At 40.8% G+C, this 25,859-nt stretch overlaps 1 protein-coding gene across 1 annotated transcript in view; it reads right to left on the bottom strand.

Annotated features, from left to right (window-relative positions):
- DNAJC5B (DnaJ heat shock protein family (Hsp40) member C5 beta) overlaps positions 1 to 25,859 on the bottom strand; it is a 79,545-nt gene that overhangs the window by 36,719 nt on the left and 16,967 nt on the right. Inside the window, exons 2-3 of the mRNA XM_051843820.2 lie at positions 20,082 to 20,199; positions 7,026 to 7,153 (exon numbers count right to left, since the gene is read on the bottom strand). Coding sequence (XP_051699780.1) covers positions 7,026 to 7,144 — 119 coding nt within the window. The 5' untranslated portion in view covers positions 7,145 to 7,153; positions 20,082 to 20,199. The remainder of the gene's footprint in view (positions 1 to 7,025; positions 7,154 to 20,081; positions 20,200 to 25,859) is intronic.

Genomic DNA, 25,859 nt, shown 5'->3' with positions numbered 1-25,859 from the left:
GCATCATGACGGTTAGCCTCTGGCTCGCCCCCAAACTTTTGCCGGGTCTTAGAGGAAAAGAGCTATTAGAAAAATGGAAGGAATCTTTCTACCAATCTTTGACAATCACCAGGGACTCTTGCAGAGGGCATCACAAAGAAGAGGGAGCCTTCCCTATGCCCAGTCTTGCACCTTCTAGTACCACAGCCCAGCAGCCATGGCCACTCCCTCAAGTCACAAGATAAATAGCAGTTGAGGCTTCTGGGCCTTAAGGAATAGTCAGAGGATTGGAAGTGGTGTAGTTGGTAAGAAGCACCTGTCATGCCTACAGTGCTGGTAAGAGGGTGCAGCTGAGTGGCAGAGCAGCTGTGCCTGGCTAAGTGAAAGTGAAGCTGCTGCAGCAGAGCCTAGAGTCCAGGGTTGTCCTTGGCAGTGACCAGGGACCTGCCTTACTGAGCTAATGGCAAAGCAGTACCATCAGCAGGGTAGAAACTTGGCTTGTTGGGACAATGCTGCTACCTGGGGATGAACTGGTTCCTGGGTCCCAGGAGACCTTCTCAGAGGAGACTCCCAGAAGAATTTGGAAGGCAGGGACTTTGCAGGAGTCCCAAGTTCTTGGATCACTTGATGAAGCCAGATGTTGGGGTTAGAGACTAGTTACTGAGTCCTTCATTCCAACAGCCAACCATGTTCCCAAATACTTAATTGCCTGACCATTCACTAGGTTCTGTCTCCTCCTCTCTTTCACCAGCCTCCTAACTCAAAATTTCTGTTGGCTGAGAGTGATTATCTGAATTAGGAGGGAAGGCAAAATATGCCAGTGTAAAATTATAGCAACTGCGTGGAAGATATTTAACATCTTAGCCATTAAAAGGTACAACAGAATTGTAAAAGATTAACTCAAATGAATATCCTTTAGAGAGCATGATAGGGAAGAATAAAGACTTTTAGACAGTTGGAGAATAGGGCAAAATATTTACTCTGCTCATGCAAACACTGGTAGGATTAAGTGACGTCACCCAGCAATGAGAAAATTGGATTAAATGAGTCTGAGACTTTGAGCTCCTTGGGATGATTGTACTCAGAAATGCTAAAGACATATTTATTCATTAATGAAGGCCTTGGATGAGATTTATACCATGAGTTTCACTCTGTGATATGCAACTTTTTGTATGGATTACAGATTCACCTTATGCTAGATAAATGGTTTTTGAATAGTAGCATTGAATGCAGGATAATTTTAGACTTACAAGGATGATGAATATTTGTTCAATCAAGTAGTTCCTGGTATTTCACTAGATTTTTCCACAAAGGGCTCCACATACCCTGAAAAAAAAATGATCTAATTTCTCTTGATAAAATCTCAGTGAGATGAGAGCTTCAGTACCTGATGGATTGACACCATAAAAGCCTTTTTCTTTTCACCTTTCCCAGCTGTCCTTTGAGGTAGCTGGGCACTCCAATTTATCAGCTGCCTACTGAAGTATGGTTGAGTTTCAGATAATGTAGGAAAAAGATGCTATATTCACAGGAAGGCTGTTTGATAGAGGTTTATAAATAGACACAAAAGGAGCTGAAACAGATCTTTGAGTCTGTTTTTGTGGTAACTCTTTAAAGGAATAAAGAAATGGAGATGGTAATTTCCTTCCCAACTTTTTAACTCTCTCTTAGAGAACATTACTTCTTTTCTTTCCATAGCGTTAGGTCCCGCACCATTGCTAAATGGTATCTGGGCGTTGTGATTCTAGACCTCTAATCAAAATTAAGTACACTTCGATGAACATCTGACCCAGCTGGATCCATTTGATCCTTGCTCTAGAAATTTGGGACTGGGACATACAAAAACTGGAAAATGAAGAGGAACTAAGAGAGTTTTCCTCTCTCTACTGCCTATCTTTCTGAGGCCAGGAGATTTCTCTCTCTAAGAAATTTGTTTAAAAGACAGCCTAAATATTTATCAACAGGAAACTGGCTAAATCATGGGATATGTATGCCATGAAATACTGCACAGTGGTATGAAAATAATCAGGGATGTTTTAATGAACTGATTTCTTCAAGATACATTATTAAGAGAAGCTGCAAACCACAGGGTAAGAGGGTTAATATATCATAATTTATATAAGAAAGGGTAAACATAACATCTCTGCTTAGATCATTTACACATATGCTTGTCCATTGTGATGTCAGGGTTTAGGCCTATTTTTGTTGTTGTTTATTTTCTGCTTGTTTCCTCTGTTTATCATGCCTCATTTCCTTTTCTTGTCCTCCTTAGGGTTATTTAAATATTTTTGGGATTCTGTCCTGGCTTATTTATAGTATTTTAGTGTATACTATTTGTATGGTTTGTATAGTGGTTGGGTGTTTGTGTATGTGTCAGAGAGAGAGACTTAACGATAGTCTGTTGATATGAATGAATTACAGAAATTTCACTCCCATTTAAGTCCCTTATTGTCCCACATTTAAATATCACTGTCTTCAGTATCAGATGGTATGATAATTTTTGGACCAATCGTCTTGTATAACTTAGAGAACTAGTAAGAAAAGGGGCTAGTCTTTGGTATTTATACATATTTCTGCTTTCTTTTCTTTCTTCCTGATGATCTAAATTATTTCCTTTCTTTTGGAAAATTTCCTTTAGCCATCTGCTAGTGACAAATTCTTTTTTTCTTTTAAAGATTTATTTATTTGAAAGAGTTAGAGAGAGAGGTCCTCTATCTGCTGATTCATTCCCCAAATGGCAGCAACAGCTGGAACTGGGCCGATCCGAAGCCAGGAGCTTTTTCCAGTTCTCCCAACCAGGTGCAGGGGCCCAAGGACCTGGGCCATCTTCTACTGCTTTCCCAGGCCATAGCAGAGAGCTGGATCGGAAGTGGAGCAGCCGGGACTCAAACCGGCACCCATATGGGATGTCAGTGCTGCAGGCAGCAGCTTTACTGGCTATGCCACAACGCTGGCCCCTAGCTCATTTGTTATTAATGTCCCACAGGTTCAAGAGACTCTGTTCAGTTTATTTTCTCCCTGTTCTTCAGATTAGGTAAATTCTGTTGCTCTGTCTCTGACTTCACTGATTCTATCCTCTGTCTTCATTCTGTTATTAAGTATCTCTAGATAGTTTTGTTATTTCTGTTATTTTTCGGTTCTATAATTCCATGTGGTATTTTAAAAATTTCTTCTATTTATTTGCTAACTTTTTCTGTATTTTCACTTGTTTTAAGAACATTTGAAGTTCCTTGTATCTTTTTTCATTATTGTTACTTTAAAAATTTTGTCAGGTTGTTCTAACATCTAATTCATCTCCATATGGAAGTCAGATGATTGCCTTTCCCATTTAAGTTGTGATTTTCTTGGTTCTTTGTGTGATGAGTGACTTTGCTTATATCTGAATAGTTTGGCTTTTATGTTAGGAGATTCTCAGTTCTACTTAATTTTTTATTTTAATAATCACTCAGGGCCAGTGCTGTGGCATAGCAGGTAAAGCCGCCACCTGCAGTGCTGGCATCTCATAGTGGCACTGGTTCGAGTCCCAACTGCTCGATTTGGCACAGTTCCAGCTATTGTGGCCATCTGGGGAGTGAACCAGCACATGGAAGACTTCTCTCTCTCTCTGCCTCTGCTTCTTTGTAACTCTTTCAAGTAAACAAATAAAATCTTAAAAAACAAATCAAAAAGAATAAGGACACCACCAATCCATTTTTAAAAAGATCACTCTGGGGCCGGCGCCATGGCTCACTTGGTTAATCCTCCGCCTGCAGCGCTGGCATCCCATATGGACGCTGGATTCTAGTCCCGGTTGCTCCTCTTTCAGTCCAGCTCTCTGCTGTGGCCCAGGAGGGCAGCGGAGGATGGCCCAAGTGCTTGGGTCCCTGCACCCGCATGGGAGACCAGGAAGAAGCACCTGGCTCCTGGCTTCGGATCGGTGCAGTGCCGGCCGTGGCTGCCATTTGGGGGGTGAAGCAATGGAAGGAAGATCTTTCTTTCTGTTTCTCTCTCTCTCTCTCTCACTGTCTTAACTCTATCTGTCAAATAAATTAAAAAAAAAAAATCACTCTGTGTAGGTCCTAAGCTAACTTTTATGGATGGTTCCAAAGACAATCTAATTTTTGCTATTTTGGTCTGCTGCATTTGTCTCCTGCCTCTCGGGCTCTCATTGGTCCGTAGGGTTATGTGAGGAGTTGAAAGGAGGTTCTCAGATTGGGTGCCTTTAGATGGGAGACAGAATTTCCAGACTGTGAGGACGAAAACCACTTCCTGAGCTGAGTGCTTGTGGTTGAATCCCCCTCACTGATGGCCTCTGTCAAGTGGGTGTCTGAGTGGGAGAGGCAGGTCTCAGGCTGGTGGGAGAAAGAGTTCCCCTGGCTAGTTTCGTTAGGGGGACTTTCTCTGATTTCCTTGTGGTTCTTTGGAGACTGTCTAGTGTTGCTGACAGAACTCCTGATCTGGAAGAGGAAGAATAAAGAATAAAGCTACCTGGAAAGCCTTAGTTAAAGTTGCTAGATTGAGTGTTGGAAGAGGCCTGGCTTGAGTTACCTTCTGTTGGGGGAGAGGGAAGGTCATAAGGCTCTCTGTCACATCGATGCACTTTCCTCACTCTACCTTTCAGAATTCCCTTGAGTTGTCTCTTCTGTCATTTCCAAGCTTTTTAGTCACTTAGCAGGAGGACAGGGAGAGACATGTTTACGCCATCTCACCCAGACAGGTACTTTAGAAGAGTACACAAGGAACTGACAATCTGGTTTCCCCCTGGGGAGGAGACATGGAGGAAAAAAGGTAAAAGAGAGACCTTTTTTTTTGCGGGGGGGGAGGATATATATCTGCTGTATGCTCTCATTTTAACTAAGCAAAAATATCGTCTCCTCAAAAATAAAAATAAGCATAAAATTAACTCAGCTTTAACTCAGCTTTGCTTTCAAGAGCACAACCAAAGATGATAAGAGAGGTCAAGCAGCAGAGGGTTCAACAGTTGGTAATTTTATTAAATTTCACTGACTTTTAATTTCACTTATAGTGTCACTGTTTTCATCCAGGTCCCTGAATATAAAAATAATATCCTCAGTGGATTTTCAGCTTGCTCACACATTTTGAATAACTTGCAGAATATAAATGTGTAATTTAGATAGAAGTAGATGCTTTTGGCAGCATCCAAGTACCCTAATAAGCTGAAAAAAATAATATTTATGTGTCATTAAAGCAAAATTAATAGCACAACACTGATTACATTGAAAGATTTTATGTTGTGATTATTAAACTTGCAAACAACTTGGCATAATTAATGCCTTAATTAAGATATGACCTGAAATTTCAGCTTCCAAAATTAATAAAGGCAATTTAAAGTCACATTTGTAAAGTAAAATAGGTTTTGTAAATGACAAGGTGGTTGAATATCACTTCACCCCCCTCATTTTTATAGGTATTAAGCTTACAATGCAATTAATTTGATTGCTACACCAAATCCCAAGCACAGTGACTCAGTCTGAAGCTGTAAGAGTCAAGGTTAGCAACTTTGAACCAAAGACTTCCACCAACAAGGAAGCTCCCAGACACATGCTTTCTGGATAGCTCTAGAGCAAAATGAATCAGCAAAGACTTTTGTCTCCCTAGCACCTTAACTGAAATGTTAACTAGGAGATCAATATCGACTTTGATCAGACTCTATCATTTTTGCAAACTATTTGGAATTCAAGTGGCAGTTTGCACCACTTGATTTATTCTTCAGAACCTGCTTCTTGAAAGTATTTCAGGTCATAAAGTTTGCCGCACCATGAAGGTTCCAATCCAGGACCAAAGAGTTTCTTACCAGTAGATAAAAATAGAGACTTAAATAAAGATTGACTGGTGATTTGGGGAAAAAGTAAATCTGAAATAGTACCTCATGCCATTTGCCAAAATAAAATCCAATAGATCAAAGATTTGGTGTAAAAGTAAAATCATGAATGTACCAGATGAAGATGGGGGTCAATTTTTTTTATAACATTGTAACCCAGAGGAGTTTTCAAATCATGGCAGGTAAAACAAAAGCCATACAGGAAATGAGTAACAAATATGCAAACCTGAGATGTTTTAAACCTCCATGCATTAAAAAAAAGAAGCTTTCAAGAGCAAATCAAGAAGTAACTGACTAAAACCTGAAACTATTATTTCTGTCTTGATTCATTTTTCCCCATCAAGGCATAGTTTTCTTCCCTAATAATAAGGAAATAATTGGAAATACGCATCATGATTTATGGACAATGATATTGTTTAGGAAAAATTAAAAGAACTTATGTTAAATAATAGCTCACAATGTGATTAAATAAAGTACAGAATAACTATAAGGTTAAGCCATTAAAACAGAATGATGAATAACATCAGGATATTTTTATTATAGGACTTACTAAAAATGGTAAAGTATTGATTAACCTAATTTGATTTTTTAAATCTAGACTGAAAAAAAGACTAGAAGAAAACAAAGTATCAATGATAATTATTCCTGGAGTTAGAATTATGAGAAAATATTGTTGTCTTTTTAGTACTTCAAGCTTTTTACAATAAGGAAAATATTTTGTACTCAATTTTTTTATTCCTTGAAACTTTAAATAAAAGTATATTTCAATTTTTTCCAAAAATAGCTAATTTGGAACTAGAACAGCTATGAAAAATAAAATTTAATATCTGGAAAAAGGTAGCTTACAATACAGCAATTACAATGAGCTTCTTTTTATTTAAAAGAAAAACAATCTCTCTACACAATTCAAGGATACTATGTCAAATAGGTTACATCTGTAGCTATTGGTTGTGGTTTCTCTCTCTCTCTTTCCCACATACATCAGCCCTAGAACAGAGGCTGCTCTTTCATATGCTACAGTATCACCAGAGAGTTCTTTCATAAACTCAGTGGCGTGTCTGTCAATTCCTAACTATCTGTGTTTACACAGCAAGGAACATGGGGTCCAAAATTCAGATGACCTGATCTTAGCAATAAGCTTATATATTTAACTGGAGACACTTGCAATCACAAAATAATTATCACTAGTAGCACAAGAAATGTCATCATTGAGCTGTTTCTGTACCTGTAGGTTTTCTTAATTTCTTCATGTGAAGCTCCCTTATGCAGACCAAGAATCTCATACAGAGTCTCTCCAGTTGTTGACACAGTTCGCTGCCGTTGGTAAGGTGTATTACATGCCATTTTCTCAGGCTGTAAAATCAATGGGGGAAAACAGCCATGAAGGTTATGCACATCAGCTCTCAGCCTCTAAAGGGGAAGAGGGGAAGACAGGTCATTGTTGACTTTTTATACAATGACAGTTTGTATGCCAGCTGCAAAAGAAAGGGACAAAGGATTAGGAGATGCAAAAGTAGAGCTTTGAGTCAGGGTGTCAGAGGATATAGGCAGTCATGCAAATGGAATCAACTTTATCCACATCACTGAATAGAAGCAAACATTATCTAAGTGTGCAGCTAACTCAGAATGGTTTAGAATCACTCTTCACAGGTCGGGCAAATGCAGGTCTTTGGTGGGGTAGGGGCCAGAATTTACATAATGTTTTTTCTAAGTCTTCCAAATTTAGTTGGCAATGGAAATAATCATTCATCTTATTCCAACTCTGTTAGTTTAGCCATTGAAAAAGCAAGAATATTTTTTCAAAAAAAAAAAACAACTTTTGGGGCTGGCATTGTGGCAAAGCAGGTTAAGCCTCCACCTGAGACATTGAATGCCGATTCAAGAGCTGGCTGCTCCACTTCTGATCCCGCTTCATACTAATGCTCCTGGGAAAGCAGTGGAAGATGGCCCAAGTGCTTGGGCCCCTGCATCCATGTGGGATAGCTGGAGGAAGTTCCAGGCTCCAGGCTCCAGGCTCCTGGCTTTGGATTGGCTCAGCTCCGGCCATTGTGGCCATTTGGTGAGTGACCCTGTGGATGGAAGATCTCTCTCTCTCTCTCTCTTTCTCTCTCTCTCTCTCCCCCCTCCTGTCTCTGTAACTCAGCCTTTCAAATTAAACAAACAGGCAAACAAAAAACTTAAAAAATATTAAGGAAAAAAAATACTGATCTCATCTGAGACCTAGGTTAGAACTTTCTGTCACCAGAGGGAGCCCAGAGCTATGTCCCCACCTGCTGCCTGCAACACCAGTGCTCCTGGGCGTTCTGCATTTGTGATCTACCGGAGTGGGTTGGGCTATCCTAGGTCCTAAGGAACCATCTGCTTGCTGAATTCTGGCTCTGGGCTAGGGGCCAGGGGTGGCTCACAGAAGCACACTTGGGAGACATTCTTGTATCCATCACTTAACCTGTCTGAGCACTAGTGTCTTCACCTGAAATACCAAGTTAATAAAACCCTTCTCATAAAGATACCTCAATGATTTAGAAATAATGCATACAGTGTAACCAGTGAATAGTTAAGTTCAAAGGAAAAGGTAACTATTTTTATTATTTTAAAATGGTTTCTATCAGAATAGTTTTAAATTTAGATAACCAAAATCGTAAAGTAATAAAAAAAGTTCTCATATACACAACATCCAGCTTCCCCTATTATTAACATCTTACATTAAGATGATACATTTGTCACAATCTATAAACCACACCCAGCTTCTATTACTAACATCTCCTATTAGTGCAATATATTTGTCACAATTAGTGAATCATACCCAGCTTTCCCTATTTTTTAAAATCCAAACTCCCTCTATCCCTCCTACCCCTCCCAGCTTCTAGTAGTAATATTCTGTATTTTGATTGAGTTTTGCTTTTAGCTCCCACATATAAGGGAGAACATGCGTCATTTACCACTCCATGTCTGACTTATTCCAGGCAGCACAGTGTGCAATTCAGAGTGCTCTGTAGTCAGACCCTTCAGGTTGGGATATTGACCTTGCCATTACCAGCTGCATGACTTCCTTTGTCTGTAAATTAGACACAAAAAAGTGCCTGAATTTATCTAACTTTTGCAAGAATTAAATCAGTTAATAAATTTAAAAGAATACACCAGTGTTCGTAACAGCATTATTCATAAAAGCCAAAAGGTAGAAACAACCTCAGTGTCCATCCAGGGGGTGAAATCATGAAGAAATGTAGTGTGTACATAGAATCAAATATTATTGAGTTACGAAAAGAAATGGAACTCTATTGATATATGCTGCAACAAATTGAAGATACCAGGACTCTTCAAAAACATTCATGGGGAATGTGTATTACAAAAAAAAAAAAAAAAAAAAAAAAAAAAAAAAAAAAAAAAAAAAAAAAAACACTAGGCATGAATTTCAAAGTTTTTGCACCAACATAAACTTGCCTATAATTAAATTTTTCCACAAACTTTTTGGAATACCCTCATTTTATGCTAATAGAGATAAATCAGTGATAAAAGGATGAATGTTGTGTGATTCCACTTATATGATGTAGGAGAGGGAAATTCAGAGATAGAAAACAGCATAGAAGTTACCAGGGTCTGGGGACAGGGAGTTATCAGATATAGAGTTTCTATTTGAGGTAATGACAAATTCTTTTTTTTTGAGATTGACTTAAACTTTTATTTTTTTTTTACTTTTTTGTGTTTTTTTTTTTGTATTTTTAAACTTTTATTTAGTAAATATAAATTTCCAAAGTACAGTTTATGGATTACAATGGCTTTTACCCCCCATAACTTCCCTCCCACCCGTACCCCTCCCATCTCCTGCTCTCTCTCTCATTCCATTCACATCAAGATTCATTTTCAATTATCTTTATATACAGAAGATTGATTTAGTATGTATTAAGTAAAGATTTCATTAGTTTACACCCACACAGAAACACGAAGTGTAAAATACTGTTTGAGTACTAGTTATAACATTAATTCACATTGGACAACACATTAAGGACAGAGATACCACATGAGGAGTAAGTACACAGTGACTCCTATTGTTGACTTAACAATTTATTTTTAATTTTTTTTGACAGGCAGAGTGGACAGTGAGAGAGAGAGGCAGAGAGAAAGGTCTTCCTCTTGCCGTTGGTTCACCCTCCAATGGCCGCCACTGCCAGTGCACTGCGGCCGGCGCACCGCGCTGATCCGATGGCAGGAGCCAGGTGCTTCTGGTCTCCCATGCGGGTGCAGGGCCCAAGCACTTGGGCCATCCTCCACTGCACTCCCTGGCCACAGCAGAGAGCTGGCCTGGAAGAGGGGCAACTGAGACAGAATCCGGTGCTCCGACCAGGACTAGAACCCGGTGTGCCAGCGCCTCAAGGCAGAGGATTAGCCTAGTGAGCCACGGCGCCGGCCTAACTTAACAATTTGACACTCTTGTTTATGGTGTCAGAAATCTCCCTAGGCTCTAGTCGTGAGTTTCCAGGGCTATGGAAGCCTCTTGAGTTCGCTGACTTGAATCTTATTCAGACAAGGTCATAGTCAAAGTGGAAGTTCTCTCCTCCCTTCAGAGAAAGGTACCTCCTTCTTTGATGGCCCGTTCTTTCTACTGGGATCTCACTTGCAGAGATCTTTCATTTAGGTCATTTTTTTTTCCCAGAGTGTCTTGGCTTTCCATGCCTAAAATACTCTCATGGGCTCTTCAGCCAGCTCCGAATGCATTAAGGGCTGATTCTGAGGCCAGAGTGCTGTTTAGGACATCTGCCATTCTACGAGTCTGCTGTGTAGATAATGACAAATTCTACAAATACACAGTGGTGGGGCTGGCATGGTAGGTTGGGTCTCCTCCATCTGCAGTGCCAGCATCCTATATGGACACCAGTTTGAGTCCCGGCTGCTCCACTTCCAATCCAGCTCCCTGCTGGTGGCTTGGGAAAGCAGGGAAAAATGGCCCAAATGCTTAGAGACCTGAAAGAAACTCTTGGTTCCTAGCTTTAGATCAGCTCAGCTCCACTGTGGCCATCTGGGGGAGTGAACCAGTGGATGGAAGACCTCTCTCTCTTTCTATCTCTCCCTCTCTCTATAGTAACTCTGCCTCTCAAATAAAAATCTTTAAAAAAAAAGAAAAGAAAAGAAAGAAAAGAAATACACAGTGGTGATGGTTAGATAGCACTGTGAATGCACACACATTTTGTGTTAAGTGTATTTTGTCACAAAAACAAAGCAATAATTTAAAAAAAATCAAAAGTACCTGGACCTCAAAAGCACAGTAAACAAAAGCAAAAATAGACAAATGGGATTTCATCAAACTAAGAAGCTTCTGCACAGTAAGTATTCAGCACAGTAAGGAGACAACCTGCAGAATGGGAGAAAATACTTGCCAGCTATACATCTGACAAGAGGTTAATACACAGAATCTATAGGAAACCCAAAAACTCAATAGCAAAAATCCAAATAATCCTGTTGAAGTTGAAGAATGGCCGGTAGAACTAAACAGACGCTTTCCAAAAGAAGACATACAAATAGACCAACAGGTACATGAAAACTTCCTCAGCAGTTCCCTAATCATCAGAGAAATACAAGTAAAACCCACAGTGAGATATCAGCTCATTCAAGCTAGATTAGCTATCATCAAAAAGACAAATGATAACAAGTGCTGGGGAGCAAGTGGAGAAAAAGGGGAACCCTGTCACACTAGTGGTGGGAATTAAAATTAGTCCAGTCAATGTGGAAGACAATGTGGATGTTCCTCAAAATCTTAAAAATGGAGCTATCAGAAATCCTAGAAGAAATCCATCTGTTGAAGAGACATCTACACACCCGTATTTAATGCAGCCCTGTTAACAATAGGCAAGAAATGGAAACAACCTAAGTGGCCATCCACTATGAATGGATGTGGAACATGTATGCAGTGGAATACTTTTCAGCCATAAAAAGGATGATGTCCTGACCCTTGAATTGAAGTGAAAGTCATTATCAATTTGTATGTATCAGCTAACATTTTTTTAAATTAAAAGCCAACTACTTTGACTGCAAGCTCCTCTAATCAGAAGTTGCAGACGTCGTTGTCCAGCTCTTAGCTTTGGGCCTTGCACATTAGCAGCTACTGTAACCATGAACAGATGTGAAGTGGTTGACTATGTGAGGGCTAAGGGAATGGTGTCAGGGCTTTGGGGATACTCATTTACAGCACTGGCAGCAGAAGAGCTGGGTATAAACATCCCAGTGGGGAATGGGCTCAGTTGGAGCAGCTCCCAGTTCTGGTCCCACCAGACTAATGACCGCACCAACATCTGCAAAGGCAGGGCCCACATGATGTTGTCTGGTATATCAGAGACCCCAGAGATCCCAAAGTGGTACAGTGAAGGCTGGTAATCCTAAGGGATCCGGTTAAGTAGAAAAGGGGAAGTTGTTTGGCCTAACAGCTAACAAACCCACATCCTATTTCAGAGTGCCTGAATTTGATTCCTGCCTCGGGTTCCTGACTGCAGCTTCTTACCAATGCAGACCTTGGAAGGCTCATGTAGCTGAGACCCTGCCTCCCATGTTGGGGACATAGATTGTGTTCTTCGCTCCTGACTTTGCCTGGCAAAGTCCTATTTGGGATGGGATCGATCTTTCTTTCTGTATCTCTCTCTCTCTCTCTTTCTAAACAAGAAATAATTAAAAAATTAAAAGAACAATGTAAAAAATTCAAAAATTTTGAACCTCTCCTCTTCCCTTATAAAAAAATGTTTAGTTCTTTATTTGAAATGCAGAGTAACAGATGACAGAAAGTGGGAGAGAGAGAGAGAGAGAAATTTTCCATCTACTTGTTCACTCCCAGATGGCTGCAATGGCCAAGAGCTGGGCAAGGCCAAGGCCAAGAGTCAGGAGCTTCATCCATGTCTCTCAAGTGGGTGGCAGAGGCCCAAGTCCTGGGGCCATCCTCTGCTGCTTCTTCTATGCGATTAGGGAGCTGTATTAGAAGTGGGGACAGCGGGGACACAAACTGGCATCCATATAAGATGCCAGCATTGCAAACTATAGCTTTACCCGCTATGCCACAATGCCAGCCTGGCCTTCTCTTTCTTGAGTGAGGAAAAGGAAAGCAACTCTGAAGGGAGTTAGACATCGGGCAAACATCCTGCAGTCACTCAGGCTGTCAGGATAGCACGGACCTATCTGAGGGAGCAACTGCTCAAGGGCCAGTGGTTGCCATGTGGAATGGCTGCATTGCACCCTCCAGAAGTAGCCTTGAAAAAAAATGTGGAGGCCAGAGGAGCTCAAGTCTGAGATCTTTGGTTCACACCAAGGGGAGAACAAAGCCTGATTCTACCCACCATAAAACAAAATCAAACAGATGTCCATACTGGCTGGCAGCTGCTCAGTATATTATTGCACTTTTTCTTATTATTGTCCCATAAATTTCCCTATGCAGTAAGGTAGAATTCAAGGTTTGGAATTGTGTCAATCATCCTTGTGTCCCCATCCTGTAGCTAAGCCCTGTCTCAAAAATGCTGCTTAGCTGATTATTCATAATTGAAAGCAAAATGGCCAGGGTAACTTACATTTCTGCCTCCTTCCTTCCCTGTCCCATCTCTCCTGCCACCACCTCACATGCAGATCCTGAGTACTGATGTTCTGCCCACACATCCACCTGATGGCCCCTGGAAGTAGAGGCAGCTGCAGGCTTCTCCAGCAGTCACACCACAAAAACATGCTATCCATGAACAGCATTTGACAAGTGGGGATTTCTCCGTGCCCTGGAGGACAAACAGCAGGACCAGAGACATGCCGCTGGCTCCTCTGACTGGGGTTTCAAGATCTGGCTGCGGGGGGGCAAGGTCCCTAAAGTCACTGGTTGCCAACACTAAGAGCGCATCAGCAATTCACACTACTGGATGTACATCCAAAGGAAATTAGGTTAGTTTGTCCAAGAGATGTGTTATAATCCCATGTTCATTGCAGTTCTATTCACAATAGCCAAGATACGGACTCAACCTAGGTGTTCATCAGCACCTGAATAGAGAATGAGAATGTGATTTTCAATGGATAAATAAAGAGGATTCACAAAGTTTATGGAAAATATGGGAGTTTTTTTAATTCAATTTTTGAATTCAATTTTTCCATACACTTTTTATAATGTTTATTTATATATATATTTATTTATTTTCATCTACTTCAAAGGCAGAGCAACAGAGAGAAAGGGAGAGCCCAGAGCCCAGCCAGGTCTCCCTCGTGGGTGGCAGGAGTCCAGGCACTTGAGTCACCATCTGCTGCTTCCCTGGAGATAGTAACCGGAAGCTAGCCTGGAAGGGAAGTAGCTAGGACTCAAGCTCATGCACTGTTATGGGATGTGGGCATCCCAAGCAGTGGCTCAACCCACTGTACCACAGTGCCCACTTGTCCACAAACTTATGAATTACAAATATATATAAATTTTATTTGTCAAATTAAATAATAAATGAATAAATGCATCAACCTAATGATTCAAGTCCTAGGACTACAGAATACAGAGTTAGAGGCTATCTAGGCCAGCTTAATAAATGCCTTTTGGGGGCTGGTGCTATGGCACAGCTGGTTAAAGCCCCAGCCTGCAGCACTGGCATCCCATATGGGCACCAGTTCTAGTCCTGGCTGCTCCTCTTCTAATCCAGCTCTCTGTTATGGCCTGGGAAAGCAGTAGTAGATGGCCCAGGTGCTTGGGCCCCTGTACCTGCTTGGGAGACCTGGAAGAAGCTCCTGGCTCCTGGCTTCGGATCAGCCCAGCTCCAGCTGTTGCTGCCATTTGGGGAATAAATCAGCAGATAAAGGATCTCTCTCTCTCTCTCTCTCTCTCTCTCTCTCTCTCTCTCTCCCTCCTTCCCTCCCTCCCTCTCTCTGTAACTCTGTGTTTCAAATAAATTAAATACATCTTTTAAAAAAAAAATGCCTTTTGGAGCGTTCTGGCCAGAGAACAACATAGTAGATAGTTTTTCTATAATTAGCTCCCATTTTTCTGGGAAGTACAGGAGTCCCTACAGCAATGTATGTTTTTCCTAAGATTTACCTCAAGCTCACATTTTCCCAGTTGAGTAGGCCAGGAGTAGACACTTGGCCCATACCAGCCCAATTTAAATCCTTTCCTAGGATTTTTTTAATAGGACAATTTCTCAAATGGTGGAACCTATAAAATGTAAAACTATGGCAATGTTTGGAAAGAATTCTTTGGGAAAATACTAGTGGTATACTAAGATCTTCAGCCCAAAAACAGTCAGATGGATTGTTTAGCTGTTACTAGTACAGATGAGAGGAGCAGCTTTAAATCTGTGGAAAGAAAATGTGTGAAGAGCTATTCAAAGAAACTAAGAAGAAATGGAAGTACAACACATAGTTATCTTTGCTTTATCAAATTTATGTATAATCAGCATCAAAAGGAATAGTTTTAATGGGGGGTGTGTGTTCATTCTCCATAAGAGAGATGCCATGGCTTCTGTAAGTCTACAGACAGACCTACAACAAATTTTAACAAAGCACAGACATGCATAATTTCCACAACTGTGAGAATTCTGCTCCACGACCAGCTTTGATTCCTTCCTACTTGGAGCTTGCTGTTACAAATTCAGGATACTGAAGATAATCTGCCAAACAGCAGAGAATTCCATGACTTATTCAAACCCAGGTTTTAGGGAGGTAGAAAACTAAAATGGGATACAGAAGAGCAAGCTAATAATAAAACTGGTGCTCATCATCAGAGAACACAAAGGATAGAGGTCAGAGAGAACCTTGATTACCTCAGTGTAGGGAGAGTCGGCATTCTGGTTGGAGCAGGCCAGTATTTTTCTACAGAGGAAGGGGAGGCAGAGGATGTCCGAAAACATTTGTGACACCCTCTGGGAATGCTCAAAAATATTTGGGGTCATTGGAAGCTCTTGTATGGCAATATAGGAAAGACACAGTACCAGCAAGAAGCAGGAAGGACAAGGGCAGGCTGCTGAGAGGGGCTTAGAGTATTTTTGCATAGACCTTAGATCAGAATAAGAAAATATCAGTAATCCAGATTTTAAAATAGGGGTGGAGATAATGCTAATGGAGATAATGAGGACAAAAGGTGGGCCTCGGAAGTCCCTCTGCATGTCTCCCCTTACTGTTGGCACCTCTGCGGGAGGACTTTGCCTCTGCTGGAGCCCTGTGGTTTTACATAGAATGATAGCAATGAGACCACATTTATCCCCACAGCTTGTGAATCTGGAGGTTATTATTATGCTCGCCAAAATACTGTTAACTTGCATGTCTTTCTTCACTAACATACACTGAGCAGCTTAAAGGCTAGAACCCTATTTTGTATTAATCTCTGTAATCCCAGTGGCATAGACCAGGGCTATGGTTTATAAAAGTCTTAAGAGCTGTTACATCGCATGAAAGGGAAAGGGTACATGGATTTAGCATTTACTGAGCACCTTCTATGTGCCAGAAAGATGACTTTACAAGTGTCATACCACTTAATCCTGTTATCAGCCCCTGGGGGAATCAGAGAGGGACCTCCAAGGGCTCAGGAGTAAGAAAGCTAAGATTGCTCTCTGAGAGATAAACTTGGAGGTCAGTGCCTATGGCTAAGTGAAGAGCTATCTTATCTCAAAGTCATCTTAAAGAGCTAAATGGCTCCTAGGCCTGAAAAATCTGATAGAATATGATTAACTACCTAATGTAACTGAGAGTTTACAGGGTTTTTCTTTCTTTATTTTTTAGAAGACTTATTTTACTGATATGAAAGGCAGAACAACATAGAGAGAGAAGAGAGAGATGGAGATCTTCCATCTACTGGTTCACTCCCTAAATGGCCACAATGGCCAGAGCTGGTCAGGGTCAAAACCAGGAGCCTGGAGTGCCATCCTTGTCACCCATGTGGGTGGCAAGAGCCCAAGTACTTAAAGCATCTTCTGTTGCCTTCCCTGGCACATTAGCAGGGAGCTGGATCAGAAGCAGAGCACCCAGGACTTGAACCAGTGCTCCAATATGGGATGCTAGTGTATAGGTGGTGGCTTAACACATTGTGCCACAATGCTGGCCCCACCAAGTTTTTCTCATGTCAGTTAATGAGAAGAATGATAAGACGTGGACATGCAGAGAAAAACAAATGCAGAGGCAAATGCTGACTCAGCCATCCAAGTACTACGATGGAGAAAAAGCCAAAGGATTCAAGCCTGGTTGGCCAGGTGGTTGGTTCCTGTTGAGAAAAACCCACCTAGCAATTTCAGCCCAATGTTGTTAAATGTTTATTTGACTCATCTAACTCCATGCTCAGCTAGCCACCCTCTGATTGTTATTTGACAGTTTACATAGGTCTGCCATGAGGAAGAGAACATACTGGTCATATGGATTGAGTTCTTTGCACTGGCCCACAATTATGACAATTATGTGACAATTATATCCCATAGCACATGAACACGTTGACATTCTGATGATTTGTCTTTCCTTGAGATCCGCCCATGGGGAGGACACAGACTGGTCATGTTGACACAAGTGGCCTCATTCCAGGATAACCATTTATTTCATTTCATAAAATAATAAACAGACCTCCAGCGTTTTTACAGCTATAGGGAACCTGGCTTTTAGTAATGACCCTGCTCTCTCAGTGCAGCCCAAGTCAGGTAGTTGAGCATATAGGACTGAGAACCAGACAGCATTTTACGGTTCTGACTGTGGAAAGTTCATGATCTGATGTCAGATACCACCTTCTGAAACATCTTAAAGAGAAGTGTCATACCTGTTTTATAGATGAGAAAATTGAGTCTAATGAATATAACTTTACCACATTCACACAGGTGAAACTTGAAGTCCGATCTATTTAATTCTTTTTTTTTTTTTTTTTTTTTTTTTTTTTTTTTTTTTTTGACAGGCAGAGTGGACAGTGAGAGAGAGAAACAGAGAGAAAGGTCTTCCCTTGCCGTTGGTTCACCCTCCAATGGCCGCCGCGGCCGGCGCACTGCACTGATCCGAAGGCAGGAGCCAGGTGCTTCTCCTGGTCTCCCATGGGGTGCAGGGCCCAAGCACTTGGGCCATCCTCCACTGCACTCCCTGGCCACAGCAGAGAGCTGGCCTGGAAGAGGGGCAACCGGGACAGAATCCGGTGCCCCAACCGGGACTAGAACCTGGTGTGCCGGCGCCGCAAGGCGGAGGATTAGCCTAGTGAGCCGCGGCGCCGGCCTTGATCTATTTACTTCTAAAGCCTATGTTCTTGCTAGTGTGCCACATTGACTAATACTTGATATTTATAGGTTATTTACAATCTAGAAGTAATTTTCACAACTTCTGTCTCATTTAATCATTACAGGAACTCTGAATAGTGGTAACATTAAATGAATGTAGCTTTACACTGTGTCTGGGCCAGGGCCATGAGGGATCCTCCTGAGCTGGGCTCAGTCAGGGGCGACCCCCAAACCCTTCCAGAAAGCAGTCCTGGGGACAGTCTGGCACACAAGCGCAGACATAGCCTTCAGTATCAGAGCTCCTCCCTGTCCCAGGCCACTCCTCTCCACAGCCCTCTTTTCCAATGGAAACAGAGGAAGGCCGATCCCATTTCTCAAATAGTTCTATTCGGTAGAAATATACACCCTTGAAAGCACAGTAACTACCTATTCCTTTGGCTTATATGTTCCCCAGAATCATTGCTTCAATTACACATGAAGTCACATTCTAATCTGTTCCTGCTGAATAAAATTTAGCAGCTGACTGTTGCTTTATGGTGTGGATAGATTAATCCTCAGAAAGGATTGCATTCACAGAGAGAGTTTGATGTGTGCTTTATCATTTTTTTGCTTTATTCTAGATGATTTTCTGTTAGGCAGACAACATCTCTCAGTTAAGGTATTTATGAGAAACATTTGCATCATATTGGAACGTAAAAAAGATAATATTGAGTCAATAGTTGGTCAGTGTAGTTAGTAGTTGACTGACATATCGTTGAAGCATAAAGGAATCAAAAAACAAAGTTACTTGGTGCATTGAGCAGCAACAACATGAGCAAGCTTCAACAAGTTCATGGAAAAGTGCATATTATTATAAAACTGTGCATTTTTTGCACCATTTAGTCCCATTTCCCACAAATCTTTTGAAGTACTTTCATACTTTTTCTGTCTCCTGGCTGAGCTAGAAACCAGACTCTTCATATACTATATTGATTTAGATGCTGTTTAGTTTCAGGTTAAACATAGAAACCCTTAATGTGTGAAAACAAGGATACTATCATCCCTGAGAACATACAAATTACAGAGTAGTAGCCAAACATCCTGTAAAAGTTCTTCCTAAATGACCTTAAATAAATAAATAAATAAAATGCATACAGTTTTTATGAATCCTTTTTCTGTAGCCTTTTGAATTCTGATATTCCTATGTGAAATTCAAGTGCCTATTATTTATTCATAATATCTCATGAGTCAGCCAATCGGGGATGGGACGGGAATAGAGTCATGTGAAGTCATCAAGTAATTTGATTTTGATTATCTAGTACATGATACTTAATCTGTGGAACTTATAGTGACTTTCCAGCTGGATTGTAATGCCAGTAATATTGTAATTTCTTAAAGCATTGACCACCACAGAGACACTACCAAACCACATGCTCCTCACCTGACTCTTGATAATACATACAACTGAAAGAAGGTGTAGTACCCTAATGATGGTGGGAATTGACTCTAAATAAATAAATAGTTTTAATTCCAGAGGTCCCAGAAGGGCTCTTCTGAATTTTCATCTACAATGACATGTTCCTTTCAAAATGAAAGAAGCTTCACCCATATCATATTATGTAAATTCTGAAAGATGGAAATCATCAAACTATGCCTTTCTGGGCCAGGTCCTTTCACAACCAAGAAATGAATGAAAGTGAAGGAGATTTGATCATTAAACACAGCAAAATGCTTTTAGTGGCTATCACTGGAGAAACTAACACAATTTACCATTTTATTTCTATTTCTATGATTCTGCCATAGAAATCCATTTAGTGGAACAAATCCCCATAATCCAAATAATGTGTCTTAATGCTAAATACATCCAAAATGCCAGTCCTATGCTTAAGAGCAATAATCCTCCCTAGTACAATTACCTATTTGCCGTTTGAAAATAATTGCCTCTTAATTGCACCGGTACTTACATAACCAGCAATCTGAAGATGGAGCAACTCAGAAATGTTACCAGTCACTCACAACACCTGTTCCTGTAATGCCGATTCTGTGTTTTCAAACAGGAACATCTTGCTGTTTTCAACTGGTCTGGAAATAGATGTGCAAAAAAATAAAAGAAATCCACAATGAAAGGAGCTATTCCATACCTGTTCCCTGTTTCAAAGCAAACAGCTGCTCCTTCCCATGTTCCTACGCAGAGCTGAGTGGGTCAATGGAGTCAGGTTACTTTTCATTTGTTACTCTATCAGCCAATTGGTTATCGCCCTGGAAAACATAACAAAGAGAGAATAAAACATGCATGACCATAAAGTATGCTATTACAAGGCATCCAGTGATACCAAAATATATGCTGCATCCACTCTGGGTTCTCACCAGCTGGTATGTGGCTCAGCCAAACATTACTATGGAGTGGGCTCCAGTGTTTCCACCAGGATTTACTATTGAGAAAATACGATTAGGGAGTGGGTGTTTGGCCTAGCAGTTATGATGCCTGTGTCCCACATCAGAATGCCTGGGTTCATTCAGAGATCCAAACCCTGAGTCCAGTTTCCTACTAATACAAACTATGGAGGCAATGGTGAAGGCCCAAGTGATTGAGTTCCTGCCACCGATATGGGAGGCCTGAGTTGAGTTGCCTGCTACCAGCTTTGGACTCAGCCCAGAGACCAAAGTAAGCAATTGGAAAGTGAATTGGCAGATGGGAACTCTGTGTGTATGTGTGTGTCAGAGTGTGTGTGTGTATGTGTGTGTGTGTGTCTGCCTCTCAAATAAAAATTAAAAGAAAACTGAAAGATACTTCAAAAAGTTCATTAAAAGATGTTCATTTTGGAGTAAAAAAATTGAAATTCATGTCTATATTTTTAAAATATGCATTTTCCATGAATTTTTTGAAGTACCCTATGCTAATCTGACATGCAAATTGAGCTCTTTCAATTTTTACTTCCTTTTTCATCTCAGTCTAGTGCTTACCAGTTGATTTAGAATTCCTGGAAAGATCATACAACATTAAAAGGAGGAAAAGTTAATTGCTCACTACAAAAACTATTTTCATATCTGCACATTTTAATTTTAGTCAAGAAGCAGTGAGACACAGTAGAGGTTTTAAGAGTTAAAGGCTCTCTTGTTAAAATAATGCTCAAATTCTCATATACAATGGAAAATCACATGAGCCAACAGTTCTATAATTTTGAGTTAAGAGTCTAAGGACTGGGAATTTCATATGGCCTAATGGTTAAGATCTCTATGTCTCACATCAGAGAGCCCAAATTCACATCTGGGCTCCTCTCCCAACTCCAGCTTCCTGCTAATATGCACCCTGGGAGGCAGCAAGTGATGGCCCACATACCTGGGTTCCTGCCAGTCATGTGGTAGACCTGGACTGAGTTTCCAGCTCCCCGATTTCGGCCTGCAGGCCCATGCAGGCATTTGGGGAGTGAACCAGAGGATGAGAACCTTCCCTCTCTCTCAAATAAATAAATAGCCCCAGAAACTGGAAAAAGTAAAAAATCAGACAGATGTGTGGGGTTTGAATTTGGCACAGTGGGGTCTGGCTATCCAGGCTGAAGGTGCAGTTTGTGCGCTGTTTTCTCAGTATGACAGGAAGCAAAACCCAAGGCAATACTGTGTGAATATTTTAGAGCACTTTCGCCTCTAGAGGGCATTGGTTTTTCAGATACCAAGGAGTAATAGACTATTTCTCCTAGATTCAGATTTCCAGCCAGAGTTTAGAAAATGGCCCATCATGATGCAGAGAAATAGTAAAAGGAAAAAAGGAAACACTAAGTAGATTTAGAACAAAATGCCCCAGATCCAGCATCATGTCAGCTGAAGGACAGGGGCCTTTGAAGAATTGAAAACAATTGCTGTGTTAATACAGTGAGACTATGGGTCACTTTTTAAAATAATTAGTTTGTATCAATTCAGTTTAATAATTATTTTTAGTAAAATCCATTATTCTCATACAATTAGTCCTCTCAAACTACTAAATTTTAATTTTTAAGGATTGCATAACCCATTCACTTAAAATAGTATTACACAACTGTGGGATGCAATGGAACCATAGGTGTGTTGCAAAGAGAAAGCACAGTTTCGGCTGTTCATCTATTCTTTTACCACTTGGCCATGCAGTGGATCCAGGCACTGGACTAAGTGCTAGGAACAAACTGATAAACAAAACCAAACATAGATTCTGGGATTGTGGACCACATATCTACAGTCTTCCAAAAAGAGACAGAGAGTCATCCAGTGACCACGTAGATAAGTGGCATGATGAGAGTCTGGAGAGAGGGTTCAAAATCATTTAAATCAGGGCCAGAGAAAGATGAGAGAAAGCTTCCTTAAACAAAACAACCCAACAGAGATCTACAAAGAATGAGATGAGAGGGCTGCCTGAAGGAGCAAATAGGAGGGTGCTTCAAAAAGTTTGTGGAAAAATGGAATGAAAAGGATGAGTTCATTTTGGTGCCAAAAAATGTTCATAATACCTGGAAAATGTGTATTAGGAAAAATATGCATGGATTTCAAAATTGTTTTTTCACCCAAATAAACTTTTTCAGTTCATTCCATTGTGGATCTGGTATAAAAGGCTCTTTTCTGGGTCCCTTGTGCCGTGTCATCCCCTGCACAGCCTCAGGACTATGCAGAGTCCCCACCAGATGCAGCTTCTTGACCTGGGGCCTCCCAGGCTCCAGAGCTTTTATTCTGCATAAATATTCTGCATAAATTGTGGCATTCAGTTAAAGCATCAGAAGCCAGACAAAGATGTCATTTTGTGCCTACATATATATATATATATATATATATATATATATATATAGGATTTCTGACAGATCATTCAAAGAGACAGTCAGAGATCAACAGCACTATATTCCACTTAACCAGGCGAAGCTTTCTCTAAGCAGTGAGTTTCAAATGATGTTTGTAAAAGTAAATAATGCATGGTGAGCATATAAACAATTCTTTGATGCAAAATTCATTAAATTATTTTAAAGCATTGCCAAGTGAATCATCCTTGTTTTGAAGAAGAGAACTTCAAAGATCTTCCAAGACTGGATCAAAAAGGTCTTTCCACGAAGTAGAAAATAGGAGACAAAATCATATTGGGGGTTGGGGGCATACATGCTAATTTTCCTAGTGTACTCAATTTATGAGGTCTTATAGGAACTGTTTATATAACTCTCTCAATTATTAGGGTTAGGGTAGTTATAAGAAGTGGCTAGTAGTGCCGGTGCTGTGGTGTAGCGGGTAAAGCCACTGCCTGCAGTGCTGGCATCCCATGTGGGCGCCAGTTCGAGTCCCAGCTACTCCCCTTCCAATCCAGCTCTCTGCTATGGCCTGGGAGAGCAGTAAGAAGATGGTCCAGGTTCTTGGGCCCCTGCATCTGCGTGGGAGACCTGGAAGATGCTCCTGGCTCCTGGCTTCCAATCGGCACAGCTGATTGGGGAATGAACCAGCAGATGGAAGACCTCTCTCTCTCTTCCTCTTCCTCTTCCTCTCTTTCTCTCTCTGTGTAGCTCTGACTTTCAAATAAATAAATATTTCTTTAAAAAAAAAAAGAAATGGCTAGTATATTAGCATAGAATCTGTAGTGGGCACTGAGTGACTTACTTGAATATTCAACAACCAAAACAATTTAACATACAAGCATTAGAGTACTTACTTGTATGCATGGATTTCCAAAATTTTTGCACCAAAATAAACTTCTCTTTTAATTCCATTTTCCATGAACTTTGCTAGTATCCTCACAGTCTTTCATTCAAATTTCATATCTCAGCAGGCTCAAACACCACTCCTTTTGAACATGGAATGTACAAGGAAGCCTAATACCAATCATGAATCCTAATCCAAAGACCACTCAAAGTGATGAACAAAAACATTATGACTGCTATCATTGTTACTATTTTATTACTTCTCTATGTTATTGTTATTATAATAATATTATTATAATATTATTATTATATGTGGAATTCATGCTTTCACTTTGTAGATTTCAGAGGGATAAATCATCAGGTCAAGATTCACTGTGTTGCATGTTCACTAGCATTTGACCTAGCAGTTAGGTTTCCAGTTAAGACACCTGAGTCCCAGTGGGAATGTCTGGGTTCTGTGGCTACCTCCTGTTTCTGACTCCAACTTCTTGCTGATGCAGGTCTTGGAAGGAAGCAGTGATGGCTCAAATGCAATGGTTCCTGCCACTCATGTGGAATCGAGTTCCTGGTTCGAATCGATTGAGTTCTTGGCTTCCAGCTTTGGCATTGGCCAAGCTTTAGCCATTATGGGTATTTGAACCAGCAGATGGGGCTGTTCTTCCCTTGCAAAAATAAGTAAGTTTAAAAAGTTTTTTTTTTTTAATGATTCATTGTGTAGCATTAACACAGAAAGGAAAAATGCAGGTAATTGTTTTGTGTAAAATGAAACCATACATTATTACTGCAGTGGTATCTTGGCAATTCTTCAGTAAAATCAAGTGTTTATGTTTCACAAGATCAATTCTTTTTTTTTTAAAGATTTATTTTATTTATTTGAAAGACAGAGTTACAGAGAGAGACAGAGACAGAGAGAGGGGTCTTCCATCCGCTGTGTCACTCCCCAGATGGCCAAATGGCCGGAGCTGAGCTGATGTGAAGCCAGGAGCTTCTTCTGGATCTCCCACGTGGGTGCAGGGGCCCAAGGACTTGAGCCATCTTCTACTGCTTTCCCAAGCCATAGCAGAGAGCTGGATCTGAAGAGGAGCAGCCAGGACTAGAACATGGGATGCTGGTGCTTCAGGCCAGGGATTTAACCCTCTGCACCACAGCGCCAGCCCCACAAGATCAATTCTTATTATGTTTCATAATTTTCCAAAGTTAAAAATGTCCCTTCTAAAGTGAATTTACAAAGGGGATGAAATCTTACTGTGCTGACATTTATAAATATATAGAAAGCATAGAATCATAGAAACCTTAAGTTAGACTGAAATTCTCTAGAATCACTTGGAAAGACTTTGAGATTTGTCATGCCTGGGGCCTACCCAGATTACCCTAAAGCAGAATCTTGCAGAGTGGGGCCAGCTGGGGCGTTTTTGTGGCTTCCTAGGTGGTTCCAAAGACCCGCCATTCCTCTGAGGGCACAAAGCAGACAGTGGCGCGCTCTTCAGTTCAGCAATGTGGAAGACACCTGCTGAGCAGGCAGCTCTCTGGAGGAATTTTCCATTGCCTGGGTTTCCTATGAAAATATCTCCTGAAGATAATGGCATCCATGAGATTATTTGGTTTTGCATAGTTTAACTCAAAAACGAGTATCCAAAAACAACATTCCTGTTTCTTAGACTTTCAGCAAGTCACTTGTCAAGCCGGTACCTCCTCTTTAAAGCCTTAATAAAATACAAACACCTGTTATCTCCCAGACCTTTCATTAACTGTCTAGTACAATGTGGCAAGGATTGTGCGGGAATTTGTACATGCACAATGCTTTCTAGGATTGAGGTTTGGGCAAGTGTTCAGAAGTCACCCTCTCCTTGTCAGAGTTTACTGGAAATGATTTTGGAATTTGGATTGAAGTTCTGAATCCATAATTTGTCTGTAGATTGAATGAATGGGTTATACACCAAATGGAAATGCTCATCACACAGTGCAAAGTGCTGTACTGAGAATTGTGAGGGGTTCAGAGGTGGTGATGATAATGGTAATGATAGTGGTGGTAGTGGTGATGTTAGTGGCAATGGTGATGAAAGGTCATGATGGTTATAGTGGAGGTGATGATGTTGACAATAGGAGATAATGATGGTGGTGATGGTGATGGTGGTGGTGCAGGTGGTGGTGGTGGAGATGATGATGGTTATGGTAGTGGTGATGGAGCTGGTGATAGGAGATGAGAGTGGTGGTGATGTGGTGGGGGTGGTGGTAATGATGGAGATAATGATGTGATGGTTATGGAGACGATGGTGA

This window comes from Oryctolagus cuniculus, chromosome 6 (genome assembly GCF_964237555.1).
Source record: "Oryctolagus cuniculus chromosome 6, mOryCun1.1, whole genome shotgun sequence".
NCBI lineage: Eukaryota > Metazoa > Chordata > Mammalia > Lagomorpha > Leporidae > Oryctolagus > Oryctolagus cuniculus.
This window is presented reverse-complemented; position numbering and strand designations above follow the sequence as displayed.